A 15,095-nucleotide genomic window follows, 5' to 3' on the forward strand; every position below is an offset into this window, starting at 1 on the left:
GATTCCATGATCCTTGTGGGCCCCTTCTAACTCAGGATTATCCTATGATTCAAACCTTTATGTTTGACAGCCCAGGTCACAGGAGCAATGGCAATAACTAGTCATGCAAACTTAGGTATGAAACCCTACACATAATTCTACATAACTGTAGAATAATTCAGGTTGGAAGGATTCACTGAAGGAAATCTGGTCAGCCCCCTCACTCCTTCCTGTGTGAAGCAGGACCATGATTTTAAAATGAAAAATACTAAGGGGTAGGTTGGACATGCAAATGCCTTCAGGGGCAGGTGTGGCTGTGCAGTGGGAGCAAAGAAAATGCTGTGGTGATTTTACCATCATCTTTCTTCTTTGGCTTCTTTCCACTGCCAAAGGATGGTCAGTGGCCTTATAAAGCCTACCTCTGCTAAGCTATATAACTCTCTACCAAGTGTTTAACTCACACTGGCCCTCTTTTACTGGCAAATTAGGGTAGTTCTTGACCCCTGAGTTTGGTCCAGGCTGCTCTGACATAGATCCTGGTGCTGTTTCCAAGTGGTCTGAGGCTAAGATTTGAGTTTAGTGTTGCCTGGGACTTTACACTGATTTTGCTTTGAATGATTCTCTGTAATCTCTCCAAAGGATGCATCTCAGGAAAACTGCAGGTGAAATAAAATACCGCATTTGCTATTTGGTGTGACCTGATTGTCCGGCTTTATCATCAAAACAGAACCGATTATCAGGCCTTTCTACATAAATAGTCGTGTACTAAGCTGCACCTCCTTGAATAAGATCTTGACCTCACTCTGGTCAGTAAGGTTGTCTAGAGCCAATACGAAAGTGCAGCTTAACCTTTATAGTAGATTTAATGAAATCAAATGGGTGGGATTTAGTGCTCAGGTTCCTGCTATCCTCTAGATTAATTAAGAAAATGCATTGCTTTTCTGCATTGTCAATCTCTCATCTAGGATGTTTTTTGTTAACGCTACAGGAGCAAGGGGAAACATTCATTGTATTGTAATGCAGATCATTTAGAAAATGAGCATCTCCATCTCTCTCACTCTTGTAACCATTGTTATTCCCTCTCTTATCATTTTGAGAAAAATTCCACCTTTTTGTGTGCCTTAAAGTATCATTTACAAACACAGCAGTACATATTAAAAAAAAACAGTAGCAGCAATGATGGTTCCTTGGCATCTCCCTTGGATGCTTCCATATGGAAGACTCAATATTCTAAAACAGTGAGTTAAATGTTACATGTTACATTACTTTTCTGTAAAACAATCACTGTGTTGTTACTTAGATTTCTAGGACTGAATTCTTCTCACAGGCTGAGGTTTCACAGGCCAATGAGCCAGTTCAATAGCTTGCTGATGCCCGTAGAAGCTGACACCTATATTGCACTAGATTTAGGATTGTTTTGGTCCCCACGCTGCCACCCCAGAAAACAAAACAAAACAAAACAAAACAAAACAAAAAGTATAATCAGGTTGATTTCTAACTAGATGGATGTTTTTCATAGCAATCATTTTCTGTGTTCATCATAGGTATATTATGCAGGGAAATGGCCATCAGTGGTACGAAGGGCTGATCCTTGACCAAGCAGATCTGTAGCTTGTAGGTAGGACACCATGCAGGCTGATGACTTGGAGAAGGCACTAAGGAGGAGACAGCCAGTACAGCTTTCTTCCTGGTACTGCCTGGAAGCTGTTATCACTGTGGGAATGGTGCACTGTTTCTCTTGTTCCTGATGCCACTGTGTTGTGTTTGTTCTACAGAACAAACTTGTCTCTTATCTTGTTCACCTGAGAAGAATGTTCAGGAGAACTCAGGGGCAAAAATCTTACTCAAGTATGCCCAGTGGGTCATCTGCTTTTGGGGGTGCCACTTCAGCCTCAGGTGTTGGGTGGTTGGGATCTGGGGGATGTTGTGCTGCTAGAATCTAATCGTACATACATTGTCTCTTAGATGGCAAATCCTGAGGGGGCTAATAATGAGATTGCTCTGTCTTGGGGATATTCATTAACAAGATCATCATCTGTAATGAGATTATCCTGTCACCAGATAAAGTCATGCTCAGTTCATGCTGTGATGAGAAAGTCCTCAAAAGTAATTAACTATGGAGGTGCAACAGGAGAAACTGGTGTGATGAAGGATGAATAAAGGTCTGGGTTCAGATAAAGCCCTGTGTTCTTCATGGCCCACAAAGCTCAGTTTGAAGAAGGGACAAGAGGAAGAAGTTTTCCAGAGGCTGCAGAGTAACGTCAAACATTTTAAACAATTGCTCAGACTGATTTTTAGGAAGAAATGCCGGTAACTAGTAAGAGACTGTAGTCACTCATTAACTACTTCTCATTTGTCTTGAAATATTTGATGTCAGAAGGAATAGGACAGAAGACATCAAGATTAATAGACATACTGAGCATCAGAGCTACTGTACAAAGTCAGTAATGCACAGTTACATCACAGGATTTCCTCACTGCTGATCCCCAGAGTTCCAGCATTCACATAGTGTAGCCGAGGAATGATGAGAAAAAATACTCTTCTCATTTCCTAGGGAATAGGGAATTCATCAGGAATAGCTTCTAAATGGTTTAACTAAAGATCACTGTATTGTGTTCAGGTTTTCCCTTAAAACTAATTTTTATCAGACTTGCTTGGCTACATCAAACCCTTCCCAACATCTTCCAAGCTTCTTCTAAAACTGAGCAAAGATATTCCCATGCCATTCAGTACTAGACTCTCATGAAACACAATGGAATGAAAAACGAGATACCTTTAATTCTTGTCAAGCCTTAGTATCTGATTAGGCTCGGAGTAACAGAAAATATATTTGATTCATAGGTTAAAATCATCTGACTTACTATGTAGCTAACTATCCTCCACAAGTATGTTTTCTTCATAACTTCCATAAAATGTTTTAATGATTGCCAAATGGACAAAAAAGGATTAAGACAATCAAAAACAATCTGCAGCTTTTCTGAATAATTACAGTACTTGTCACTCTCTTAATGAGTCTGGCAAGAAAAAAAAAATCCATGAAAGTTCTTGCAATTTCTTATTTAGGGACCACTTCTCAGTTTGTATATAAAAAATATAATGTTGAGAATAAGGCTTCCAAAATATGTATTAATGAGTTTTAGATGCGATATTAAATCTTGTAGTGCAGGATTTAAGTGAAATCCCTGGTTACTACAATTAAAGACGTTTCTTGCACCTTGCTTTGAAAACAGCTGGTGCTGGATATGAGCAGACATCATCATAAACTAAGTAGCCTCATGACTTCTTTATCTCTTGCATAGGTTGTTCCAATTACAGGAGAAAATGGTCTTTCTGTGGCTTTTCTTTTTGCTGTCTAGAATAGTCTGCTTCATTGTTTTAGTCTCCCATCTTGTTTGTCCAACAGCTTTTGGATGAAATTGTGTATTCTCAGAGACTAAACACAATTTGGAAGAATAGCCTCCAAAACTGTTGTATGTGCTCTACATGTAGGTATCTGACCTATGGTCCTTTTATTTTTGTGGCTTTCAAGCCTCTTCAGAGTTGTGTTTTGATGACCTCAGGACCACTACACAATGAAAAATTCATGCTCCACAATATTTGCAGGAGTAAAATCTTATTTAAGGTTTGTAGTTTTATTCATAACAATTAAAAGATGTCTAGATTATTTTTTTTGAGACTTGGGTAATTCTGAATCTACTCTGCTTTGTTTTCTGGCAGCTGTTTTCATGCAGACAAATTTGTCTTACCTCTTCTATGAACTAATCACATTTTTATTGGTGAAAGAGAGGCAGGAAGCCAGTAAATAAAATTGCAGTATTTTGGTCAATGGCTGGAAATGGAAAACAAGTCAAGAAAGTTTATTTACTTGCAGCATTTTAGTGGGGCAGATATTTAAGGCTTAATTATTTCACTAAGACTTCAATTGTTTCATTGTTTACAGTTACTAAAAAAAAAACACAACAACAGTTAAATTACTTTGTCTAGAATGGCTTGATTAAAATTTGTTTACTTTTTTTGGACAGTCTTTATGTGATTTATGAAAGGTTACAATAAATTATTTCTCTATTGGGTCCTGGTTGAAGGAGAAATGTGCAGAGGGAAGCCAGGATCAGAGGAAGAACTAAAGGAACCTAGATTAAGTTCTTAAGGGGAAAATGGAAGGAATGAGGAAGCCCTCAACAACTCCAGGAATTATTTTTATATGTGACTAAATAAAAAATTAAACACTGTAATAATACAAACAAATGAAACTACTAAATACTATGTCTTACATCTGCTTTAAGGAAAACCTGCATAACCTCCCCTCTGCAACCATAACAAAAAAATTATTACAGCAATTTTCAAGTAATGAGGAAGGGAATTCTGTCGATACCTTGGAAATCTAATTAGTCCCATGCAAACAGGTCATTAAACTCTTATGAGCACCCTTATGGCTTGTTCTGGCTGTTACTGTTAAGCATCAGAATATTTATGAAGTATTTTATTTACAAATAAAAATAGAACTGTCTAGCTTCCCTACCATTCTCTATTTTTTTTTTCTGTTGCTTTCTGATAGAAAGCAAATTTTTGACCTACATCGAGAGCAAACCTAGATCCCCAGAAATGGAAACGACAAGAAGCTGCTGTTAAGACTCCATTCTGCTTGTTTATTTTGTCTTCCTCACCACCAGAAGCCATCTGGATGTTGCTTTGAAATAGATGGATTATGGATAAAGTTATCAGAAAGGATTAGTGTGATTAGAAAGACATTAATCCTGTCAAGAAGTAATGGTCAAGTATTAACCACCAACAGTTGGTCCTAGAATCATGTTTGTTTTCATTCATCCCGTACCCTCCCTCGCATTCTCATTTTATAATTGCATGCTGTAGAAAAGACCTTCCTGAGCAAGTTGTCCCAGTGAGGCTGGGAAGCTCCTCTAACAGCTACATTAGAGATGATTATATTACAGTTGAGCATCATGAAAGTGAAGTGCTGGCTTCACTAATGCTGCCTGGTCACGCAGGCAGGCTGTCTCGTAGCTTTTTGTCAAGGTCAGTGCCTTTAGGTTTCAATGTGGTAATAATCTCCATTTCCATAACTTGAGACATTTAATCATCGTGAAATGCTTCACAAATATAACAGACCATCATATAGGAAGGCAGTATCTCCACGTTACAGACAAGGAAACAAAGAAATTAAGGCGCTTATTTAAATACAAACAATTTGCCGAGAAAATGATAAGCCTGAAGCTATCTCTGTACTGCGATGGGCCATCATCCTCATCGGTGCCCAGGCTGCTTCACTTCCATGGAGGTACTATTTATGGAAGAACTGGTTGCAACAATGAAAATAAGACACTCTACAGTAATGAGAAAAAGAGATAAGAAACTTTCTCTGGTTCTTTCTGTAGTTTGATGCTTGATTGTGCTCTTAGTTTCCAATGGAATTCAAATGATTTTAGCAGCAGGGATCAGAATGACTTTTGCTTTCCAGGATATTCTTTTGCTTTCTTCTAACATGACAGAATACCTACAGAGCTAGATGCTGCTGTGGCTGTGATGGAGATTAATGCTGTCATCACACACCACAGTGACAGTGGTACTAGTGGGAGCACCATAGCCGCTCTCCGTCTCTGCTTCACCCTGTGTGGCCTCCCTTTACAGTGTATATATATTTTTTTAATCTCCAGATGCCATGTCACACCACACAGGAAGAAATGCCTCCTGCCCAGACTTGCACAAACACAGCTGGTTAGCACACTGCTGGTCCCTACCTGTGTACATGTCACAGACAATCAAGTGGCATCTTGGTTGGAAGCCGGTGCCACCCTACACTTCCAGTCCCATCCACCCACTTCTAAGTGATGCCAGGACATCTCATGGCATGACATCATTTGTCTAAGTACAGAGGAATGTAAAATCCTACAATAACCCATGCTCATACCCTGAACTAAGCTGGATTAGGTACGTGTCATGTACTTGCAGAGTGATGCCCCTTTGGTACAGATGACCACTCTTTCCATGTATGTTTACGTAGAGCCCAGACAAGCAATAAAACCTAGGTTCTCTGTGAACTTTACTGAGATTCCAGTAGTTTTGGGGACTGCCAGTGTATTAGCAGACTAACGATGATCTGAACACAGCTAAGAAACTAGCATGATCACTTGTACTCAGATGAATGATCTCTATCTAATGTCATGTATTATTAGAAGTTGTAGTATTGCAGTGTGATTTTCAAAGGAGATGGCTTTGAAAGCCAGGAGAAGGGGCTTCCTAAGGTTTATCTCATTTGAAAATCAAATAATAGGAAACAGCATTTTTAAAGTTTAGATATCTAGGCATCAATGAAAATAAAGTGGCTATGCACCATAGAAATGAATACAGAAAGTGGTAGCTGTTTTACAACCAGGACTGTTGCAGCAGTTTCTGTGCAGTTAGATTACCAGCTATAAACAGCACATAAAGTGTGAATTAACTTTTCAGAGAGCCTCAGGGTACAACTGTTTTGGTAAAGATAGTGGAATCTCAAAGGTGTCAAGCATGATGGAAAATCTGGCCCTTCATCTTCAAGCTACAGCAAATAAAAATGCTAGAAGATCTAGCTGTCTGCAATACACAATTTGCAGTGCTTGTATTAAATTTTACAGCCAGGCTGTCAGGAGCTGAAACAACTAATTCTACATTTCTAGTACATCAGAACATGCAACTTTCTGCAATGCATTTTTTTCTCTGTTGAATAATGCTTTATGAAATAGCAAGAGTTTTATTTTTTACCCAAAATGTTGAGCTTTCATTTTCCTTATTCTGTGGCACTTGTAATCTTTAATGATAAACCAACATATATAACAAAAAGCCTGCCAAGAACTTATATCATGCATTGTATTTTCTTAGTGTGCTAAAGGAAATCTGCTTTTATGGACTAATGTAAACAAGGCAGGATTTTGTTTAGCTCACAGTGAAGATCAATGTGCAATGGCTATTCCATCACTGCTTCCTCTCCAACAGTCCAATACACAAGGCTACTGGGACACATCTATAAATGCTGGAAGGATTGAACAGCAACCTTTGATCACTGACTGATAAAGCAGACCTGAGATAATGTAATATAGCATGTGCAGAATTCAGGCTGGCCTGTTGACTTTAGCTGTGCTGATAAAGCATTTCCTAAATGCAGAGGTCAGGATGCAAATGAAAACAAATTTTCTATTAAATATGGTTGTGCAGCTTAACATCTGTGGAAAGCACGGAAAGAGCCAAGAATCTTAATAATACTTGATTTTCTGTTCCGTAAGTTCTTTCAAGTGTTTTTAGATTAAGAAAAGACCAAAAGGATTTGGAAGACAAATTTGGATTATAAACAAAAGTCAGATTTATTCAACTGGTTATAATTCACACATGTTTCTATCCTAAGGATACAGAAGGGATTCAGCCAGCCCCTCAAACTTCACATGCCATTTCTCTTTCTTTTGCGAGACACTAAGTATTTTAGAGTGATTAGAAGACTACAGAAAGATTCTGTCAAGTCACAAACTACTCAGATCCCATTTGTAATCACAGTGCTTTCCACAGTCATTTACCCTGTGACCATAGATGTCCGTCGCACATCGTTAGATCCCTACTGATGCTGCCTAAATAATTTGTACTGAGTTGGTCCAATTTTGTCATTGTGACATGCATAACTCTGTAGCATGTTGCTTTTCTCCAAAAACAGTTTGTAACTGTAGGTTACACAGATAAGAAAAAACACAAGAAAACTATTAGATCTGACCACTAGATTCTATATTTCTAAACACAGCTAACAACATTGACAATGTCACAATTTATAAAGTAGTGAAAGCTCTGAAGATGTCTGAGGCACAGAGAAGAGATTCATAAGAAGGTTTCCTAAGAAAGTAGAATGCATTTTTCCTCTACAAGCTCAGGCAATCTCTAAGCATCATTTGGAGAACTGTTGGGGTAATCTGAGATCAGTTCTGCACTATAATAGAGATACGGGTAATTTAAAGTAGTTAATGGTGTTGAGTGAGATTGCTGTCTGCCCAGTTCTTCATACCCTTGGGTAAAGCTCCCCTTCCACTTTCATTCAAGTGTAGTTCTGCTTTGCACTCTGAAAGTATATGTATTTATCCCCCTGAGTCATCTCCTTAACAGTCCCATCTCTAGACCAACCTCAATAAAACAGCAGATGCCATATCCTAGGAGAGGGCTAACAGCTTGTTCTCACTGGAGGGAAATGTATTTCTGTTTTTATTTCCAAGACAGTGATACATGACAGGTAATTCAGAAATGGGATGCTATACACACTTTATGTTACCATTCAGGCATCCCACATATTTTCCCATACTAACCCAACAGAATATTTACCCTCTGTTGGGAAGACCTGTTCCAAAGTGCTGATATTTTTCTATAGGCAACGTAACACAGGTAAAACAGAGGAAAAATTCCAGAGTTGAATAATATGAAGAAAAAGCCCTGTGTTTCCAATTGCAATTTAATTATACCAGAAAATATGTGTGCTCTGAGGACATGACAAAACACTGTTCTGAGCACTCCTCTGTGAACTCCTGAGGCTCCTCAGTGAACTGTGGGCAGCATTTTGCAGCCACTCCTCAACACCTCACTAGATTATACAGAATTAAATTTGATTGCACTTGATTAAGCTCCATTTTGGCAACTGCATAAGCATAGGAACAGTGACTGATATTTAGCAAAGAATGACTGGAGAGGATAGTTTAATTCATATGTGGTAGAAAAGACCCAAGTGAAAACTGATGAGAAGTTTACATTATCTATCCTTTCCCATTTAATCCTCAGTTAAACTATGTGAGTTTTTTCAGGATAATATAAAAATTACCTCTCAGGACCAGGAATGGATTAGAAGAAATAGCACTGCACATACTGTCATTCATGCAAAACCAGTATCATTGAGTGAATGAATTTTGGCTGGCAACTTGGTTTAAATTTAATTATAAGAAAGAAGACATTTCATGTCCTTCTAGAGATTTGTATCTCCTTTCTGAATAGGCATGGTATTGCCCATACCAGCCACAGATTTACATTCATGGTAGAAATTTCAGACTACAAAGTTCAGTAGTGGCCTCTGAGTGTTTGGGTAAAATTTTTCATCCCAAGCAAACTCTTAAGCTTTAGTAATAAAACAGACAAATAATCTCCAGTCTGTGGTGTATTATCAGTCTCGTTTACACTAACAGCAAGCAAAGCAGTGCCTGAAACAATTCACCCATGTTAATGGTCTGTCTTACCGTGTATTTTAACTAAACCACAAACTCCCAAAGAATATACTATCGTTCTGAAGTTATTTAGGGTATGTCTGCGCAGACAGCTACAGACAGACATGGACTCCTCTGTCTTCACTTTGAGCTGCCAAGACTGGTCCGGAAGCCATAGAGCCGCGCCAGCCCTTCTCATACAAGCTTGGGCGCAGAGCCATGCTAATGCGGCTACAGGCTTCCGGCACGCAGCTGGTGCAGGTCTGCCCAGTTTGGCTCGTAGGCTGAGCCAGTTCACATCTGTGTGCACCCAGTGGATCTCCACAGCCTCTTATGTAGTTATTACAGTTTTCAGATCTTCAAATATAACTAACAAGTCCCAATAGACAAAATTTGGTATGGCACAGTAGAGCTCAACAAGAACAGAATTCCATTAAAACAGCAAGAGCAATATTTTTCATCAGTGGGATGTTAAAAGGCCAATGCTTTCCCCAAATCAGAGAACTGAAAAAAAAATAATATGGGTAAAAGGGTGCTATGCTGGAGTAGTTTCCTAACTAAATACCAGGCTTTAACAGCATGAGTAACAATGACCCACTCAGGAATCTGAGCAGAAGGATAAGGGATTACCAGAACTGATGGCATTATGGACAGGAATCCCCTTAAAGACAGACAGTTCTATATTTAGCATACCGTATTTAATTCAGCCAACAACCCCCCAGAAGTATCAAATATTTATTACTATCCCCAAATGAACCTTCAAATAAATGTAAATTTTTATTAGCATACAATTGCTTGTATCAGACACAACATACTTAGAGGAATGGGCTTTAAATTTGTTAAAATTCCTCGTCAAATTAGTTATTTAGATGTGTTTTTGCTTAGTGCAGAGCACAAAAACGTTGACATTAGATTTGAGTATTTCAAGCTCTCAGAACCTGAGAAACCAAAGTGATGCATGGGTGTCTCAGACAATCAGTTTGTCCTGAAAGCACTACCTGCTGGTGGAGGATACATGTGGTGTAAAAAAAAAAAGAAAAGAAGCTTATCATTAGCTACACTGAAAGAAAGTAGAGATTTTCTGGGTAGGCAACACTATTAGAAAAAGCCTCGGATGGCCTCCTGTATATACAAGACCTTAGTGCACTGCAGTGACTGCAAACACCCCGGTAACAACTCGTGGTTCCTGACTCTTCTAGACAGAGCCATCTCCTGGCTAAAGGATGTAATACGGCACCGAGATCCCTTTGACAACCTGTTAAGTTCTCTTTCTTCCTCAGACAAGTTAATCAATTCTAACAGTACAGCTCAGAGATTCCTTGCTGATACACCTGTAAATAACTTACAGCTATCAAAGGCTGTATGAGCAGCTTTTTCCACTGTGCTGCTTCGCATCCTAGAATCTCAAAAAAACAATCAAACAAACAAAACAAACAAACAAAACACACACACACACACAAAAACAAAAACAAACAAACAAACAAACAAAAAACACCACAAGGGTATCTAAAGGACTATATATTTTAGGAAAGGTATGTGCCTTTACTCCAACCCTTTTCTGTCCTCAGCAGATCACTTGCTCATGTGACATTATGTTTTCCTTGGAAAACTCTCCTTCTACCTTCTCTAAAAAATCCTTTATTTTGTCTTGATGTTTTCTAGCTGTGTAGGACACAACCAGGTATGAATCTATGGTCACATTAGGAGTGCCAGACATGCAAGCACCGTGAATCTGCTTCATTCTGTACAAAAACGTGGGAAGTTAGATGCCAAGATGGGATTTAAAAACAAAATTAGCACTGGACTGTGTTTACTTTCAGTATCTCTCAGTGACCTGAAGTGTAGAAACTTGTATTTCTTTTAAATTGAAAGATGAGTTTTTAGCATACCTATTGGGTTCCAGAAAGAAGCTGAGGTGTCAAGTAAAGGCACCAAATACTACAATATTTTTTTTCTCAGATCTGTTAAGGTAAAGTTAGCTTTGCTACTCTCCATCACTCCTTATCTCTTCTCTCAGCACTGGGCTGAGAAGGCTTCTGTCTGTCTAACTGGTATTTGGTTGTTATTGTAGTCAGTTGTAAGACAGAAAAATTTACAGGAGAGTAACTGTTGTCCTAAATTAGGCCAACCGGCTGCAAAGACAGCTACCATGCACCATCCCTGAGCATCAGGATCTAGATCATTAATTCTGCCACTGATAAAATCTCATTATTTAAGGTTCTGCCTTTAACGTACTAGGAAATCACTTTCACTTCCAGCTGAAACCATGCGTACATTAGTAATTCACTGGACACACAGTTTTTTTTTTCAATATTTATCATACTGCAGCAAATCTCCAAAAGAACTACAGAGGATTATAAATTAGCTGTACTTTTATTAACTGGCAGCCAAAAGGACCAACTGCACCCTGGGGTGCATCTGGCACAGCACTGCCAGCTGGCTGAGGGAAGGGACTGTCCTGCTCTGCTCTGTGCTGGTGCGGCCTCACCTTGAGCACTGGGTGCACATTTATGCACCACAGTATAAAACACATAAAACTATTAGAGAGCATCCAAACGAGGGCTACAAAGACGGTGAAGGTCTTATAGGACAAGGTGTATGATTTGCAACTGAAGTCACTGGGTTTGTTCAGCCCAGAGCAGAGCAGGCTGAGGGGAGGCCTCACGGCAGCCTGCAGCTCCCTCACCAGGGGAGCGGAGGGGCAGGCGCTGAGCTCTGCTCTCTGGGGACAGCGACAGGACCCGAGGGAACAGCATGGGGATGGGACAGGGGAGGGTCAGGCTGGGTGTTAGGGAAAGGTTCTGCACCCACAGGGTGGTCAGGCACTGGGACAGGCTCCCCAGGGCAGTGGTCACAGCACCAAGCCTGACAGAGTTCAAGAAGCATTTGGACATTGCCCTCAGACATTGGGTCTGATTTTTGGGTGATCCTGTGTGGAACCAGAAGTCAGAGTTGATGATCCTTGTGGTTCCCTTCCAAATTAGAATATCTTATGATTGTATGATTCTGTGATTTTTCATCTTATTTGCACGGTGTATTATTTAAATTATTTATAATTGATATGGTGGGTTATTTATTAATTTAACTTCTAGTTCTCTTGAAGGAAAAAGTACTCCCATTAGGTGGAAGGAGGAAAACATCAATTAAAAAAACAACTAGTCTTTGAGCAAATAAAACCTGTATGAGGTACTGCAGAAACATTCCTATTGATTAAAGAAAGATGTTCATAGCTCTACTTTCAATATGAATCTACAGCTGTAGGTAATGCTCCCAGCACTTCAACATTTATTCAGTCAAAACCAAAGCAGTGCTATCCTATTTCTTATTTAGGAAGCTTTAAAAGTTATTGGAACGATCACTGTCTTCACTTACCTTGAGACAACCAGGGGGAGGATCAACATTTTCAGCATCCTCATCAGTAACTCACCGGGAAACTGGAAATAACTAATTTCCTAGAAATACATGGAGAGATGCTTATTGTTTTGAGATAAAGACTATCTGCCTTCATGAGACCTGCTAGAGCTGTGAGTCAAGTGGTACAATCAGGTAACACTGGTAAAATCTCAAGCTTTAGTATATAAGGTAGCAAAGGTTATAGGCTTTAAGAGATCATTTTAAAATTCATTCAATTACATATTGTGTTGTAATTTAACAAAACACGCAGGATTTTTCATTCCTTTGCAAAAGATGACAAAAATTAAATAGGCCACCTCCTAGGGACTACTATTAATAGGTTGCCTTGAAAAATATCTTCATTCTGCATTTTGTGTTTTGCTAGAAGTGTATGAAGCTACTGCTTGGAAACAAAAAGTCTTCAGACTGCAGATAGGGGTAGCAGAACATAGAATTATTTTAGCTATTGTGCTTACTAAGTGCCATAATTTTTAACTGAGATTTATATTGTACGCTCAAACAATACATTCAGCAATGTATGTTGCCCTGCATACACTGATAGACCAATACAGTAGTAAGAAATGAGTAGTCACAAAAAAAAGAGCTTAGTTTAAGTACACAGGAGGAGAAATCCCCAAGTGACTCCAATAACATGGTCTGTTAATGATGGGAGATCTTAAATTTATTAATATAAAATACTATTGGTATACTATAAACACTTGTACTGCCATACATCTGATGGTGAAAATTATTGACAATGTTTTCTTTAGACATACACGTTCCAAGGTAATATAAAATCCAACAAACATCCAATACTGTTTTAACATTCATTCAATTTATTATCTATTCTCACAACATTGCAATGTAGTTATATCATATTTACTAGCTATCTTAAAGACCAGAACACTTTGCAATACACGTTTGAGAATGTGTGAAAAGACCCAAAGAGCAGTGTGTAGATCAACAAATAAAACAAATTTAACAAATTTAACAAATACACATACATGCTTTTTATCTCAGAAAGTCCATCCTGAAGTTCCTCAGTTGCTATGTCTTTTGTTACTTAAGTATGATATTTTCTCTGCAGTGATACACTCAGCCATGCCACACATACCTGCTGGGAGAGACGTCTCGTCCTAAGGAAGAATCCGAGAAGACAGCCCACGGTGACCGACAGCACTGAGAGAATGAGTAAACCATTTCTTTTACAAACATCCTTGACCCGAGCGAGGATTGCATCAAAAGCCACTGCCATGCTGTCCTCCGTGCAATTTGGAGAAGAATCAGCATCCCACGGAGAGAGAATTCACTCACTCCTCTTGTAGGAGTGGACAGACCTAGCTCTGTATAGATCAGATCAAAGCATTTCCAGTTCTGCTTAGCTGACCTGCAAGGTCACCCCTCTGCCAATCGCCACCAAGCAAACAGCTGGCATTATTGTTCCAAATTAATACCAATAATCCTATTATCGACTACATCATTAAGAGCCTGGAAGAAGATTAGGGGGCTCTGGAAAATTAGAACAGAATGCAGTAGTATTTCTAAAACAAGACTGGTTCAAAACAAAGCGATGTTCTTGGAAGGAAGGCTGTGTTTGAGTACATTACCTGGTCTTCCTGGTTTGGGATTTGGGGATCAATGTAATTCATGCATACAAATGCATACAGGTAACGTTACTGCACCGTTTTCCTGTGCAGGACAGAGCAGGTAACATTGTGAACTGGACTATCACAACAGGGCAAACCAGGTAAAACTGAACTTCATTAACTAAAGCAGGCTTGGATATTTTGTTTTTGAGACCAAGAAAAGACCAAATGTGTAGCCTAAGAGCCACGTATTGATCAGAAAAGACTGATATACTGAAACACGGAAAGAGACCTTCTGGCATTTGGCATTTATTATCTTGGAAGCAAAATGATTTCACTTTTTCTCCTGCCACTATGTTGATTAGAGTAGGGCCAATTTACTTTCAGAGGATTACCAGACTAAGCCACAGGGATTGCTTTCCTTTCCTTTGTCATGTCTGCATTCAGCCCAACACTGATTTTTATGCTAGTATCTGATATAATTACACTACCGTAACCATTCACCATGCTGCACTTACTGAAACTCTACTGTAGTGTGTGGGTTATCCTAAGATTATTCAATGTTTTTATGGAAAATATTCCATACAGGAGAACAAATGTGGGTATTTACTGTTTTATTTTAGATCGCAATGCAGTACTTGTAGCTATGTGCTCATGTGTGAGTCAAAAACTCATGAGACCAGACCATGGTCTGCAAGCAGGATCTGAATACAGTAGGATCAATATGACAAGAGTGCTGCTGTCAGGAGAATCCCATAATATGTGATCATATTAGGTGATCTTAAGTGTCAGGAGAAACCCATAATTTTTTATTAATACACGTGGTAAGAAAGCACTGAACTGACACTGCAAGCTCAGTGCAGGCACTTCCTAAAACTGAGGTGATTTTGTTACCGTGACAGCACGCTTCCCCAACGGAGAAACGCGG

The 15,095-nt window shown here is 39.1% G+C and overlaps 1 protein-coding gene across 1 annotated transcript in view; it reads right to left on the bottom strand.

Annotated features, from left to right (window-relative positions):
• The window catches only part of SLC1A7 (solute carrier family 1 member 7), a gene marked incomplete at both ends in the record, with an annotated part of 47,695 nt that extends 33,859 nt beyond the window's left edge, over positions 1 to 13,836 (bottom strand). Inside the window, 2 exons of the mRNA XM_082766311.1 lie at positions 12,561 to 12,640; positions 13,696 to 13,836. Coding sequence (XP_082622437.1) covers positions 12,561 to 12,640; positions 13,696 to 13,836 — 221 coding nt within the window. The remainder of the gene's footprint in view (positions 1 to 12,560; positions 12,641 to 13,695) is intronic.
• Between the last annotated feature and the right edge of the window lie 1,259 nt (positions 13,837 to 15,095).

Source organism: Aythya marila, assembly GCF_965140915.1.
Source record: "Aythya marila genome assembly, chromosome: 8".
NCBI classification, from domain to species: domain Eukaryota; kingdom Metazoa; phylum Chordata; class Aves; order Anseriformes; family Anatidae; genus Aythya; species Aythya marila.